This window comes from Panicum virgatum, chromosome 2K, assembly GCF_016808335.1.
Source record: "Panicum virgatum strain AP13 chromosome 2K, P.virgatum_v5, whole genome shotgun sequence".
NCBI lineage: Eukaryota > Viridiplantae > Streptophyta > Magnoliopsida > Poales > Poaceae > Panicum > Panicum virgatum.
In genome coordinates, this window is record NC_053137.1 from 42,908,152 (window position 1) to 42,923,942 (window position 15,791).

At 45.4% G+C, this 15,791-nt stretch overlaps 1 protein-coding gene and 3 long non-coding RNA genes across 4 annotated transcripts; 2 read left to right on the forward strand and 2 right to left on the reverse strand.

The window, feature by feature from the left end:
- Positions 1-3,100: 3,100 nt before the first annotated feature.
- Positions 3,101-5,604, forward strand: LOC120678437. Its single transcript, XR_005676552.1, has 4 exons — positions 3,101-3,337; positions 3,439-3,562; positions 4,808-4,970; positions 5,187-5,604. It is a non-coding gene; the product is annotated as an uncharacterized LOC120678437 (long non-coding RNA).
- Positions 5,605-7,275: 1,671 nt separating this feature from the next.
- On the forward strand, positions 7,276-9,206 carry LOC120678427 (UDP-glycosyltransferase 90A1-like). The gene has a single exon (XM_039959615.1). It carries the CDS (start codon positions 7,412-7,414, stop codon positions 8,858-8,860), a length of 1,449 nt encoding a protein of 482 aa, XP_039815549.1. The 5' UTR covers positions 7,276-7,411; the 3' UTR covers positions 8,861-9,206.
- A 3,692-nt stretch (positions 9,207-12,898) lies between these two features.
- Positions 12,899-14,758, reverse strand: LOC120678451. Its single transcript, XR_005676556.1, has 2 exons — positions 14,154-14,758; positions 12,899-13,548 (listed from the first exon to the last, which is right to left on the reverse strand). It is a non-coding gene; the product is annotated as an uncharacterized LOC120678451 (long non-coding RNA).
- Positions 14,759-14,765: 7 nt separating this feature from the next.
- Positions 14,766-15,511, reverse strand: LOC120678443. Its single transcript, XR_005676555.1, has 3 exons — positions 15,352-15,511; positions 15,112-15,259; positions 14,766-14,831 (listed from the first exon to the last, which is right to left on the reverse strand). It is a non-coding gene; the product is annotated as an uncharacterized LOC120678443 (long non-coding RNA).
- Between the last annotated feature and the right edge of the window lie 280 nt (positions 15,512-15,791).

The following is a 15,791-nucleotide window of genomic DNA, read 5'->3' on the forward strand; positions in this document are numbered from 1 at the left end:
ATATATCATCATATCAAAATCATAGAAACCTCAGGTTAAATTATTCTTCAAGTTTGATTATCATGTGAGGGTCCAAGCCGCTCTTGACCGCGAGCACGACTGATATATCAGTTTTACACTCTGCAAAAGTTGTACACTTTCACCACAACTCGTGTCTCCCGATTTGCCCGAGGTAGCTAGCCTCTTAAACACTTCCTTAGATGAGTGACAAGGGATCCACTATGAAGCCTTTACAAAGACACGCAGATAACTAATGGCCCGCTAGAGTTTCAGTAGCGGTGTAGTCCATAACCCTCCCTAATGGTCAGCACCTTGGCAAAGGCTGCTACCCCAAGAGGACTCGGCTATAACCCATACACCGCTCCCCTCCTTGCCCTTTCGGTAAAGCCACCAGTTAAACACATGCCTAACTAATTGGCTAAGGTCAGAGCCATGTGACATTGTGGTTGTACTGTTTTCTTGGGTGGTTCTCCATGTTTCAATTTAATATCATGATCTTGTAACATTAACCATAATAACAACATAAATAAAGCATGTTTAACATTTCTCACAAGTTCATTATATCGCCAACCAATATAAAGCAACTAAGTGTTTCTACCCAACATATTAAATTAAACTCGGTGTTCAAGATTTCAGAGTAAAAGACTAGGTAAATCCTTAATAGGTGTCCCCTTCAAATTTATGCAATGCAGGCATAAAGTAAAGTGAATTTTCATATATTATTAGGACAAAATGGAATATGTAGGGGGAGAAGTTCACTTGCCTTCCTTCCCAAATTGTTGAGTCTCTTCCTCAAACTGTTGCTCTTGATTTCCCTCAAACAACGCGTTGTCTACATGTTCACGCAAGAAAACAAACAACAAATGAGAAAAACACAACAAACAGTAAAAACAGAGAAAGATATGGTGTTAAAGATGTTGTAAGCATTGCAAGGATCGCGTGAGCGCAAGAATCACTGAAAACGGAGTTAGGACGAGAAAGATATGGCTAAAACAAGGTTCAGGGGCTTATCGGTGAAGAAATAGAACTTTCAGGGGTTACACTGAAAGAACCTGGGGGCTAAAACATAATTAAACATATAAATACAGGGTCTGGAGTGTAAAAGAAGGGTCTAGGGATGGCGGGTTCTATTTTACAAGAGCTCAGGGACCAAAACAGAAAGAAAAGGACCTTTCTGGAATTACTTTTGAACTAGAGCAGACTACGGGTTAATTCTGATGAAACTCAGGGTCTATTTTGCAAAAGACCAGAGCGGCTCTGGTTTGACCGGTATTGACCTAGATTTGGGTGGATCTACTCCGTCAGATCTTGATCCAACGGCTGAAGATGGCTCGTGGCGGCTCGGCTCAGCTCGGTGCAGGGCGAGCGGATGGCTGGCGAGGCTGCGGCTCGGCTCCGCTATACGACAAAAGCAGCTCGAGCGGGCGGTGCTGGTCACTGGCGGTGAGCAAAGGCGGCGGCGCCTCACCGGAGAAGGCTGAAATCGGTGCTCCGGTGCACGATTCACAATGGGGTTTCGACGGGGAGCTGGCGCGAGCGACGGGGAAGCCGATGGTGTCGACGTCGAGGTCGGCGAGCCCGGTAAGGGGGCACGCCTCGGCACACGGCGGCAGCAGACGTCGAGCTCGCCGGGAGCGGCGCTCGGGTGCTCGCCTTTGTGCGTGGGGAAGCCTAGGAGGAAGGGGAGACGATGACGCGCGCGGTGAAGGGCTCTAGGCTGTGACGCAGCGGTCGACGCGGCTCCACGGCGCCATGGTGTGGCTCCTGAGCTCTCCGGTGAGCAATTGCCGGCGCGTGGGAGCGGGAAGAAGAGGGAAAACGGGTCCGCGATGATGCTCACCACCACACGGAGCCCCTGTGGCGGTGGGAGTCATCTGGGAGGCGGCGAATCGACGGCGGCGGCCCTCCGTTGACGACGAGCGGCAGATCTGCGCTGCAGAGGAGTAGGACACGAGGAACGAGAGTGGAAAAGGGAGGAGCAGCGGCTCGGGTGCGCCTTTAATAGGCCAAGGGAGGGGAAGAGGGAAGGCCGGAGGCAGGAGAGGCGGCGGAACTTGGCGGCCATCAAGACCGAGGTGATGGTGGCGGCAGTTTCGGCAGAGGTGAGAAACGAAAAGGAGGAGGCGAGGGGATAGTGCCGCAATTATGGCGGCGTTCAAGGCGGGCGAGGTGGAGAGGAAAGCGCGTGGGCGTTGGGAAGGAGGGAGGGCCACAGAATGGCCGGCAGGGCTTGTGGCACGGAGAAGAGAGAGAGAGAGCGGAAGAAGGAAGGAGGAGCTGACGGGCGCGGCCCAGTTGGAAGTGAGAAAGAGAGAGAAGGGAGGTGGGGCAAGCTGAGCAGCATGTTGGCCTGGGGTTTGGGCCACGCGGAAGGAAGAAGAAAGGGGAGGAAGAAGAGCCGGGCCGGACTGGAGAGAAGAGAAGAAGAGGAGTGAGATCTGGGCTGGGCCAAAGAAAAAAGAGATAGAGAAAAGTTTTCTTTCTTTTTTTAACACAAATATCATTTGAAATAAAATTATTTTAAATTTAAAACAAATTTAAATTTTGGGTGTTACACTTCTCGGAGATTTGCATCTCCACACCTGAAAAAAAATCCACCGAACATAAGTGTTTATCTAATCTAATAAACATTAGAATCAGGATAGCATATTAGTATGCTTGCTTCTTCTTTGTTCCATAACCGCAATATGATTGCGTGATTCTTTAAGTGCTTGTAGTACTTTGTTGATATTCCCCTGTTGTGAAAATTGGTTTGTCCTGGTACCAGACAAGGAAATGTGCTGCACCTTCTATTATGTCAGGGGGGCAGCTCAGCAGTAGCATCTTCTCCAAATGCTGCGGAGCATAAATTGGACCAAGTTTCTATAAACTTGTCAAGCCAAACAAAATTTTAAATACTTCGTCGGTTCAAATCTTTAGATGAACATAACCTTATATGCATGATTGGTAACTAAACTTATAAAAACATGATTGTAGGTGTGCACTCGTTATTTTTGCACATGCACGAGAAGTTGGCTAGTGTCCTTGGAGGCTTAGTTTGGAAGCCCACATCCCGGCGGGGATCCCCGTCGCTTCCCGGGTTGGCAGCCCACGTGGAGTTTGTCCCCGTGGAGTCCAGTATGCACATTTGGAAGCCCGTAGCGTAGGAATTTGCGGCCCGGGTAAGCCCAATTTCCCTGTGGATCCGCGCCCGACCTACAGACATCGGGGAGAACTCCCCGTCCCGCACTCGTCGCTTCGCTCCTCTCGCACCGCGAGGTCAAGGGGGAGCGCCGCCGCCACCGCCGCCTGATCTCCTCCGACGACCTCGCAACGGCAAGCTTCCCCTCCGCATCAAGTGATGCCCCCTTCCCTTCCCGTTCCCTGCATCTCCTTGCCCCTGCTAGGGTTTCTCCTCTCCTCTCCTCTCATCTCCTCTCCTCACACCGTTTCTTGTAGATCTTGCAAGAAGTCGCGGCTGGGGGAGCCCTACGGCGGCCTCGATCTTGCAAGAAGTCGCGGCTGGGGGAGCCCTACGGCGGCCGGGAGGGACCTGACGTCGACCTCCGGGGCCACTTCGTAGGTATGTACACGCTTCCTCCCTCTCCTCCGACTCGACTTGCTCGCTCGCTTGCTCTGGCTGCCGGCTGCCGGCCCGCCGCCTCGGGGTGGGGTGAATCCGGCGAGGGAGCTGTGAGCCTCAGAGACACCTAGCCACTAGCTGGTTCACCTGCGACTGCAACAGGTGGATTTGGTGGCGGATTAGGTGGTCGGGATAGGGATGGAGGCGGAGAACCAGTCCGGGATTTCATGCGGCTCTTGTTCAGTCTTCAGCGCGGCTGGCTGGGGGCTGAGCGCGTGGATTAGTTGTGGATTAATTTTAGCTATCAACAAATTTTCATCACGAATTTTGCAGTCACTACACTGTCCACACTATCGAGATTTCTGGTTGCATCAGTAATTTTCATCTCGTAGCTAGCCTCCTTGTGCCCGTCTCTGACTCTCTCCGTTGTGTGCGCGTCCCTACTCCCTAGCTGCTTCTCATCCTGCCGCCTGCCTCTACCAAATGGTGAGAGCTTGACCAGACCTAGCCTGGAATTCGTTGGGTTTACCTGGAAAATTAGTGTCCGCATAGGTACATAGAAATAGAAAGTCTGGTTCCTGTTTTCATCAGTCCACAAGTATGACGAGCTTGCTTCACACAGTATTATGAGCTTCAGGAAGAATTTCCATTAGAAGGGCAGAGTCGCAGAGAACTCAAAATTTGGCTCTTGGACACTGCCACAAAGCTCCTTTTTTTTAGGGAACTTGTTTCGATGAACACAAAACAAGTGATCAGTCAAGGTTTTTATATATAATATATAGATAGGATAAGTTTCTCACTGGTGGAGATAAGGACTCATCTTAGGAGAAGGCTCAGGTTGGTAGAGACCAGGTCTCTCCTGGTTTCAGATTGTGTAATAACAAATAGTATATATAGCAGCTCTATAGCATGGTCATCGAATGAGCCATGCATGCTACTCCACCAACAGCAGCAAAATATCCACCAACAGCAGCAAAATATCATGTGTGCTATGTGCTGTAAAATTTCCTGGATCATTTTAGTAGTGCTAGTGCTATGTGCTGCACTGTTTGGTATTATCATCTCATTATCTTGTAGCTGTGTGATCTCATATTGTGCTATCAGTGATTATTTTCACTATCTTATTTTCTAACTGTATTATATATAGCAGTGATTATTTTCAAGTTTATGAATTATTTTGTATATATATCAGCAATATTGTTCTGTTTTTTTAGGCTTTACTAAATAATATTATCTATATACTAGATCATGGACTCTTGGGATGAGGAAGTTAGGAGATTCATGTTAGAGGAAGAAGAAGAAGAAGAGGATGATGAATTATTTCTAGTTCTGGTCCCCGCACTTCAATTGGCCATGTATGATGAAAAAGAGCTAGAGAAGTAAATGTACCTGTTCATTTATCTCCATGGTAAAACTTGTTTATACATATTCAGTTCAGATGTGGTGATAAATTTTCTATATGCACATTCAGTTCAGTTGCATTTAATTAGTTGAATGCATAACCATTATATTTTGTGTTTAGATAAGTAATATTGGTATGCATGGTGGTGGTTTGAAACTGTGTCATTAGTTCTTCACCGGTGCTTTGGTAATTAAAGTAAACTTACTTTGTGTTACTTTACAGAGCGCTTGCCGGAAATAGTGCATAGAAGGTTGAAGTTATTTTGTGCCAGGAGTGAAGCAAATGCAGATTGATGAAAGTTTGTTATAGTGTTGCTCGTGACTTTGAAATGACAGATAGTAGTGCTTGAGTTCTTCCTAGTGTCTTAATTTTGTTGTGGCCCTATGAGTCTGTAGGGCTTGTGTACCCACTGGTTGATGGAAGAGGGTTTATCATTAAACAGCTACCAGCAATGAGACTTCTTCAGTGGCTGATGTTCTTGCCTTGCAGATGAATTAGAGAAATGAGAACAGTAGTGGTGCAGGAGCTCAAATGCTCAACCTTCGTTGTCTATTTGATTTTCATGATGAACAGATGAACGGTGCCTCTATTTTCTTCTTGTGGACCTTAGTTGTCTATTTGAGAGACGTGATGTGGGCGCGATTATTTTTTTCTGAATTTTTCTTGATCTTTTGAAGCTTTGTAATTTTGCCACGCATGAGCTTGTTTAGAAGTAAATGGCCTGAGCGTAGCAAATGACGCCAACAGTGTTAGGCTAACACATGCTCGTGTTGGGTGTCTCCCCGTTGGGTGTCTCCCTGTGATCTCTTTCTTTGCTGCCAAACATAAACGGGGGAGGGGGGAAGAGCACCCAGGGAAATCACGGGGATTCAATATGCCCCAAAAATCCCCCTCGGAAGTTTTGTTCCCAGGGTTAGTATTCCGTTGCTCCCAAATTAAGCCGGAAAGAGCTAGCAAACCAGGGTGCAAATCCCGGTTGCTCACATTTGTTCAAGTGGGGTATTTAATACTTCCCCGTAGCTCACATCATTTTTGCACATGCATCATGACTGGTTTCTATGAGATTGCCAACTTACCTATTGCATTTTTTAGAAGACAAAAACGTAGAAGCATTTACGAATGATTAGAACCTATCCATATTATTGTAATCATATTATATCAATTATCCCGTCAAACGAGTAAACTTCGGTTGTTATTGTTAACAAAAAAAGACATACTGTAGATTTGAGTTGTTTCTGCAATAAAATATATAAGCTCCCTGTAAATGTTGAAAAAGTGTTTCTGGTTTAAATAAAGTAAAACAAATTGTTCTACTGATTGTGTGTGGTTTATGCTAATTTGTTGTTAGAGAAAAGTACCGTTTTCTGGCTGGTGCTGCTGGTTGCTATGAGAACAAAGCGAAGGAATCATGGGCCATGTTTGGTTAGCCATCACATCACAATTTCACAAAAAGACGAATGTCCGCATGTAATACTAAATGAAGTCTATTTGTAAAACTTTTTCAGGAATGTGTGTAACTTTTCGAGACGAATCTAATGAGCCAAGTTTCATCATAATTGGCTACATTGATGCCACAGTGACCGCGCTCAATCATCCCCTAAACGTGCGGTCAAAGGCCTTATTAGCTAGAGTAACTGCTATAGTACCATAGTTGTGGATGTAATTTTGTAATTAGACTTTATTTAATACTTTTAATTAGTGGTCAAAGCATCAAAAAAATTCATGAAAATGTTTTCACGCCCAAACCAAACACGGCGATGAAGTGTGGTTCTGTTACCTGCACGAACGCACGCTCCGGTCTGACCTTTTGCTCCCTCTACAGTCTACAAGGCCGCTGTGGAGCTCGCTGTGAGGCCTGTGACTGATCTTGCAGACGCGCACAGCCACAACTACAGCACTGATTGACTGTAGCTGTGCCTGATTGACGTGTTTAGTTACTTTGTGTAAAATTTTTGAAATAAATTTTTTTCACATTTAAAATACTAAATATAGACTAATAATAAAATTAATTACAGAATTTGTCTATAAATTACGAGACAAATTTATTAAGACTAATTAACCTATTATTAGCACATGTTTATTGTAGCAATTTATTATCTAATTATGATCTAATTAGAGTGATTAGATTCATCTCGTAATTTACAAACAAATTATGCAATTAATTTTTATTTTGTCTAGATTTTATATTCGAGATAGTTTTAAAAAATTTGAATTTTACATCTAAATCAGTCATAACTACCAACTGGCCAGTGCCAAGAAAAATCAATGCGGCATCTACAATGGAACCCAAACCGACCAAAATTTATTGCAACAATTGGTGGCCACACCAGGGGACGCTGCTAGCCTGCTTGCATACATACTCCAGCTCGCTTCACGTGTCATTGTGCGATCAATCTCGTCCTACTTGGTCCCAGATCACGAAACCTCTCAACAACCATCTCCCGGTCATGGCGTCTGCTGCGTCTTGCTCCGGCGGAGCCCGTGACGCGCAGGTTCAGCTCCCGCACGTCGTTATGTTCCCGTTCATGGCCAAGAGCCACGCTATCCCCCTCACCCACCTCGCCCACCTGCTCCGGCGCCGCCAGCTGGCCACCGTCACCTTCTTCACCACCCCGGGCAACGCGGCGTTCCTCCGCGCCGCGCTGTCCGGCGCCGACGGCGTGGCCGTCCTGGAGCTGCCCTTCCCCGACGACGTGGTCGTCCCCGGCGTCCCGCCGGGCGCGGAGTGTGTCGAGGCCCTGGACTCGCTGTCCTCCTTGCCGGCGTTCACCGCGGCCGTGTCTCTGCTGCGGCCGCGGTTCGAGGAGGAGCTCGCCGCCATGCGGCCCCCGGCCAGCGTCGTCGTGGCGGACGCGTTCCTCTACTGGGCGCACGCCGCCGCCGCCGCGGTCGGTGTCCGGACGCTGGCGTTCTTCGGAGCGAACATGTTCGTGCACGTCATGATGGAGGTGATCGTGCGCGACAACCCGGTCGCGATGCTCGCCGGCGGCGCCTCGGACGCCGCGTTCACCGTGCCCGAGTTCCCGCACGTCCAGCTCTCGCTGGACGACCTCCCGTTCCCCTTCAACGAGCCCGATCTAATGGCTACCCCTTCGATGCGCAAGATGGGCGCCAAGCTCTTGAAAGCTATCGCCGACAGCCACGGCCTGATCGTGAACACCTTCCAAGCCATGGAGAGCCGCTACATCGACCACTGGAACCGGCACGTCGGGCCTAGGGCCTGGCCAGTCGGCCCGCTCTGCCTGGCCCAGCCGACGACGCCGCCTCTCGACGTCGCACCTGCGTGGATGCGGTGGCTGGACGAGAAGGCGGTTGCAGGCCGCGCCGTGCTCTACGTCATGCTCGGAACGACGGTGGCCGTGCCGGGCGCTCAGCTGAGGGAGGTCGCCGACGGGCTGGAGCACTCCGGGCTGGACTTCCTATGGGCGGTGCGCCCCGTGGACGCTGACCTTGGCGGCGTCGAGGAGCGCGTCCGAGGGAGAGGCATGGTGGTGCGCGAGTGGGTGGACCAGCGCGCGATTCTCCGGCACGACGGCGTGAAGGGCTTCATGAGCCACTGCGGGTGGAACTCGGTGATAGAGAGCGTCAGCGCCGGCGTGCCGCTGGCGGTGTGGCCGATGAGCGCCGAGCAGCCGCTGAATGCGAAGCTGGTCGACGAGCTCAAGATCGGGATAAGAGTAGTGCCGTCAAAACACGGCATGACCAGCACATTGGTACGGGTCAGAAGCGAGGAGGTTGCCAGCGTCGCCAAGGAGCTCATGAAGGGCGAGAAGGGTGCGGAGGCGGCGAGGAACATGGCGGCACTAGCGGCGAAGGCACGGGAGGCGGTGGACGAGGGCGGGTCATCGTGGAGAGCGGTGGAGGAGATGATCGCCGGTCTCGGTCAGCCGGCGTAGCAATCCACCGTGGGAATGTTCGGTACTAGTGCCTCCATCCCAAAATTACAATTTATTTTAGCTTTTTGAAATACTATGCATCTAAAAGCAACAGGAATTGTAATATGGGACTGAGAGGTACGGGGTACATCAATAAATCTTGCATTTTGTTTGCAGTTTGCAAGTGTGTTCTCGTGCGGTTAGTTGTCCTCGTACGGTGCGGTGCAAGCAGTGTTGTCGCTGCCCTTGCTGACTGATTGTGGGGTTAAGCCCTGATTGTGTTGTTCCTTTCTATTCATTTATTTTCATTGTAACCTGAGCACAACTCTTATTCGAATTGTTCTAAAAAAAACTCTTATTCGAATTTCTTTTTCTAGCGTCTTATATGTAACACCTGTTTTAAGGCCTTCCAAATTCTTGGCCTTCTAATTTGAGAGTTGCAGTTTAGAGATTTAACAATCTAGCTTTGTACTAACAAAAACCCAAATGCTATTGGCACTTGAAAATTTTCAATAACTAGCAGTTGGCCCTGCAATCTTTTTTTTTTGCAATAACACCGTGTATTTTTTTTGAAATAAAAGGCAAGAGCGCTGTCACATCATATAAAAAAAAGAAACAATCGTACATAACGCGTCAAAGCAAACACCATCACCACACAAACAATACATTCAAATAACACATCTAACAAAACACTACATCACGACAAATTGTGACAGAAAGCGAAAGAATCAACTAGCAAATTACGAGGAGATGATCAGACGAAATACTGATTGGAGGGCCCACCGTAATGAATGAGCAGCATGGGGTCTGTCAGGGATTGGCCCGCTTGCGCTCAGGTGGACGGGCATCTTCCTTCCGTTATGGTGCTCCGCTATCACGCAGCGACGGGTGCGTGATTGTAGTTTGGTAATACATCACCTCAGGTGATAAAAGCAACAACTGTCATCCTGGAGAGTATTTTTCAACGCACATTAAATGGGCTGTCAGCCCTCAGCCCAATAAATAAACGCTTTTTTTGTTTTATTTACATGTTGTATTAGTTTTGTTCTAAATTAAATTAGGCAAATTTTAACCAAACTATCTTTTTTTATGAAAAAGTTGACAAACTTATAGAGAAAAATAATAACATTTTTAATACTAAATTTGTTTCATTCAATCCATCAAGAAATATATGTTGATAGTGATTATACTGGTTAGTACAGTTGTTGCTATGTTTTCTATAGATTGGGTCAAAGTTAATCAAATTTGACTTAGGACAAATCTAGTACGACATTTAATAAAAATGAAGAGAGTAATAGATGTATGCATGCAACTGGAGATAAATTGATATCGCTCACATGCAAGGGGGTTCACGCTAAAAAAACTATAAATATTAAACTCTACATCCAAATTAAATTTCAATTGCACCATTATATTTTTTTATGATAAGATTTTTAAAACAATATCACTAACTATGTTTCTGAATATTTTTTTTAAAATACTATTTTATGAATCTAAAATATTTTGACAATTGCGAACAAATACTTATGCCTGAGCGGTGGAAAATAATCGTAGTTTGGAGAGAAGATAATTGTAGTTTAAATCAATGGGAGGCATAATGCCTTGAGTAGTGGAAAACAAATTTCATCGTATCAAGTTCTCATCAGAAGTAGCGGCCTTTTCATTGTTTTTCAGTGATTTTGAATTATGTACATTTTAAAAAAGACCATAGCATTTTTCACTCTATTTTGTATGTAGCCATAGTGTACTTAGAATCTAATAGAGCTTTCAAGTTTCAATTAGCTGTGTGCTGCAAACAATGGAAATTTTGCTTCAAATTTATGCCGACATTTAATTGATGTTTATATACTTGAACATTAAAATTCTTCAATTATCTATTTCTCAAGAAAATTTGCATTTGTGTGCTGCTACTTGATTTCTCACTGGTTTCTTGTGCCCAGCTGAATCATATTTGCTTCAGGAATGGTGTAATCAGTTCCAGCATAGCCAAACAAAAGACTTTCCCACTATGATCTGAAGAGGTAGTCCAACTTTATTCATGAAAAGGAACAACTCCTTCTGTTAGCAATTGCAAATTTTTATAATTTGTAGTTCAAAAAATAGGAATCTTTGAGTATGATCGTTGATTATAGCCATGGCCAACTTTTTTCTTGAGAAAATTTACTATGCACGGGATGTCTAAGGTTGAAGTTGGACTCAACGTTCTGAGTTACCGATAAAGAATATGAACACTGACATATCTTTGCATAGGTTCAGAAGTATCTTTGCTGACAAGATGATCACGGGATTTTAATTTGATTAAAAACATCGAGTGTTGTCGTTTCTATGGGTATTTGTGGGGGTTACTTTTTAGCTATAGCTCTTGTTTGCTCTCCAGAAATAGTGTAAGTTGTTATATAGCTATTTCACCAGGAATTATATAGCTCTTGTTTCATCACTGGAACGGCTTCTAAAGTTGGTACAACCGTCTTGGTCTTGTATATTGTTAGCTGTGATCTAATGAGATTATTATTTTTTAGAAATGAAGAAATATCCATTGTTTGAGCTATATAATTTCAGTGGGGTTTCACAAAACTATAAATAGGTTGTGCTTCCTTTAAAAAAATATTATCCATATTTCAACATGATTCGTTCGCTCTTTGACACTATTATGTAATCAAATTAACCTCAAAAAATATACTTGCCAAGATCAACATCATTTTACATATCATGTGCATTGCGTGGAAAATCTTTTGCCATCTGTAGCAACGCATGAGTATGAACCTAGTCAAAGTAAAAAGATAGGAGCGAACAGGATGGATCAACCACGTTGGATTTTGGAATCTTCCACCGGGCCTAAGAGATGTCGAGCCATCTAATCCACTCACGCTCGCCAAAAGGGCTGCGTGCGCGCAATCTCTGATAGCACACGAGTTTCCTTTTTATGAAAGTTTCCTCCTCCGCAACTTTCTAGTTTGGAATTTCATAAACTTACCCTCATAACTTTTGTATATAATATTTTTGAAATTAAACAACTTCTTAGGGGATACTTTTTCAGCACAACTTTCATGATACATAAAACTTTTATGCATAAGGTGGAGAAGGAGCTCACCGGAGGTGGAAGGAGGTAGAGGAAGCCTTAATTGGTAGGAAGAGGAAGAAACAAAATATGGGTGTGAGATGGGCCGGGAAGAAACACCCGGTTATCGTATATAATATAGCTTTCCAGCCCGTTCTTATTACACAAGACACACTTGGAAACAGCTTAGAGTACATGCACACTAGGCTTCTAGCCCGCAGCAGCAAAAGCTAGGAGCTAACATGCTTAACGCACATAACAATCTCGAAAACACTTAATAAGTACATAACATGACAAGCACAGATAATATAATTAAATACCAGACACAACGTCAAGCTGCTACGTTTGTAGGAGCTTGATGACGACATACATACTAGCTTCGCTTGCTGTTGCACGAAAGTGTGTGGATTCAGCTACCATCACACTCCCATAGCACATCAGGCAGAATACATGCACGCACGACGACGAGATCGAGCAGCAGGGTCGTAGTCGTAGCTGTGTGCTATCAGTTAGGAGGGCCATTGATCCTCTCACGGGCGGCGGCGCTGCTCGTGCCGGGCGGCTGCCTGCCGACGTTCCTGCCCTGTTGCAGCGTGGCGGCGACTGCATCAGGATCGCCGGCGAGTTGCAGCAGCTGGCGGCGGCCGCCCTGCAGGTGCGGCGACGACGCAGCAGCATCAGCCGCCATCGGCCGCCCCATGGTCAGGATCAGCACGATGAAGCAGATGGCGGCCATCTTACTGAGAGCGGCGGCGGAAGCCATGGCAATGTCGATTGACTAGCTTGATAGTAGTGGTTGCTCTTGAGCTCGAGAGATCAGATGTATGATGATATGATGAGTTGGTTGGTGCGAGATGTGTAGATGAGATGTTTCGCCATTTATAGAGACTAGTAAGTTGGCCCGTGCTAACGCTACGGGTTAAAAAAACAACACATGTAATATTTATGTGTAATAATGATATACACTAAATAAATCAAAATGGTACATTTGAGCAACAGCGTCAATGCAATTTTATGTTTTTGAACTTCTGAAACTCAACTAAAATGTTTATAATTGGACAAATATTCAAGAAGAAGCAACCAATACACTGAACCATTGACATGGCCTTGATCATTGGCATTTCTACGTTCAGAAGTGATGACATAGTTGTCTAGTTCGAATTACATAACAATTGATACCTTGACCAAACCACGGCAATTAACATTAACTCTGACCATGGCAAGTAATATTAACTCAATCAGATTAGAGCAGTAAAAAGGGGAACCTGTTGGCATGTGGACAGGGCTTGATCATCATTTGCCATGCATAATATGCATCTGCAGTACGTAGTGGCAAGCCCAGGAGCCCTCTAGAACCTGAAATCTACAGCAACATTAGCTATACATGAGACGCTATGTTTGTTTTTATTCCTTTTACGTTGAGCAGCATATATGGAGTAACAGGATTTCACAATCTACCATCACAACTCAGTTTCTCTCATTGCTTGATGATTGAATGATTCAGATAAAGGAATAAAAACGCTTTCCATATTGCAATGAACCCTAAATTGGTTTTTACAAGATGATATACCGGAAAATGTTTCTTCAAGCACAGGAATTAGTAGTGCCGGTACATCAATTTTTGCATAAACATCTTGAGCACGATAGTAACCTGAAGGATAAGAGCAATATAAGTGTCAGCAGATGCATCTTCTGACAGCCAAGCTCAACATAACCCATTCTTTTTTATATATATAATCCAGAGTATGCTTTTTATGACAATCCTAGGATTGGATCGTGCATTGTCTACACAGTGCATTGATCTCAAGCTTAGCAGTCAGGTAACAAAGAGAAACTATTAACCCCCTCAAATTAGTCCTCGGCACCATTCAAGTTGTTGCAGTACAATCTGAATTAAGAAAACTGACCTAGCCTAACTTAGTTTGCTTGAAAGAAATAACAGTAAGATAGTTGTAATAAAGAATTACCAATCCCTCACAGCTTAGAGCATCTCCAAGAAAAAATAGAAACATTTTTTTATGCAAAAATCCTGTGGCAAACTGAAAATTCCATGTGTGATGAACTACCCTTTCAAACCCAAATCCTAATCAATTTAACAATAAAAGTCCTAAAGGTTGTCACCTCCATATATAGCTTACACAACAATACAAAGTAAAGTATCCTCCTAAATCAAAGTCTATCCATAAAAAATTGGTGTCTGCAATTGATCCAAAATTAAGTTCAAAATCAGCTAACAAGCTACAATATTGAACAAACCTGAAGCTTTAACCTTTTAAGTTTGCTCCAAATCTCTTGAGGTCCCATATCTACTCTGATCCTATCTTGTCCTGAATGGCTATGTGCACACCCCATTCCATCAACTGAAGTATGCACGACAGGAACATGAGCAAACAAACAAGGAATTACGCTGTGGAATTCTAAAAATACCACTTGCACTATTACAAAAGTCACCTAACAATAAACACACAAAATGTGGCATTTGTATCAGACCATCCAAATTCCTTGTCACTATCCTAGATTGAAGACTTGCAGTCAATCAAATAATATGTGCAACACACGGTCCCTAATCCAAAGGTCAAGTAAATTAACAAATAAAAAGCAGTACAATCACCATATAACAAATCAGCAAATCACCAAGATGCAGGTCTGGTGTTCAATGAAACATACACGCTGATCTAGTGTTCAATGGAAGCCATCAGGATGCAAGCTCACTAACAAATATGAGACTTTCAAATTCTGGACAAACGTTTCAAATATCAAATATATGTTTGACACCATGGCACTGCATCAGAAAACATAATGAAAATGCAATCATTAATTCTTATTACAGTATAACAGAATTAAAGGCAAAAAATGAGAGGGAGTATTCCTCATGTTTGAGCATGCAATATCCTTGGTACAACAATCTATGAGATACACTGCTCCCAAGACGGCCTTGAAGACATGGAGATACACATGTATCAATTCAAAAATATTCTGATTCCTTAAAATCTGTAAGGCTCAACATGCATAGCAGTGGGGCTATGGCTGTTCCATAGCAGTGGGGCTAAATATGCATTAGCAATTTAGCACATTGCCTAATCAATTTAGCATACAGACCTTGCTTTTGTTTGACAGAACATCAAACCGATAACCATTATTCAGCAATTGAATCTATAAGGAAGAGCCATGTGCAGGAAGATAAATTGGTCTTAGAAAGAAAAAAACTATCGACCTTGGACATCCAGCAGCCGGACAGTGGGATCCTGTGCAGAGCTCATGGCAGTGATGTCTCCGGCATCGTACCTTGTCTGTTCCTGGAGGGGGCGATGGCGTCTAGCAGGGTGGGGGCAGCGACCGTCCAGCAGGGAGCGGCGTCCTTCCTGTAGGAAAAGGGGGCCGACGTCATTAGCGTAGGGAGGCACCAGGGTCGGGGGAATCGGACCGGAGGGAGGCGGAGGGAGGCTCGACGGACCTGGTCGGCCGGCCTAGGGAAATCGGACCGGGGAGGCGCCGCTGGACGGAGTGCTTTAGGCCTTCTAGGGTTAGGGCACTGGGGGAAATCGGAGCGGGGGGTGCTGCCGGAGGGGAAGGCGAAGGGGAGGAAGCCCCCTCCCAACGGCGGGGTGGCGCGACCAGGGTCAATGTTTGCAGTCCTAATATTGCAATTTTTTCCGCGAGAGAAATTTGCAAAAATAGGACCGCAAACATTGGCCCCACATTTCATAGGCACAAATGGTCCCACCATGTCATTCACTGGAGTCCCACCGTTTCACAGGCACAGATGGTCCCAGCGAGGCACCGGCGGGGGCGACATGCCGGAGTCGGGAGGGAGAGGGAGGCGCGGGTCGGGAGGGAGGCGCAGCGTCTGGAGGGCGCGCGGGCGAGTGGCCGCGGTGAGGAGAATAAAGAGAG

Excerpts from the sequence above, each read along its gene's own strand:
- LOC120678427 (XM_039959615.1), top strand. The coding sequence starts at position 7,412 with ATGGCGTCTGCTGCGTCTTGCTCCGGCGGAGCCCGTGACGCGCAGGTT.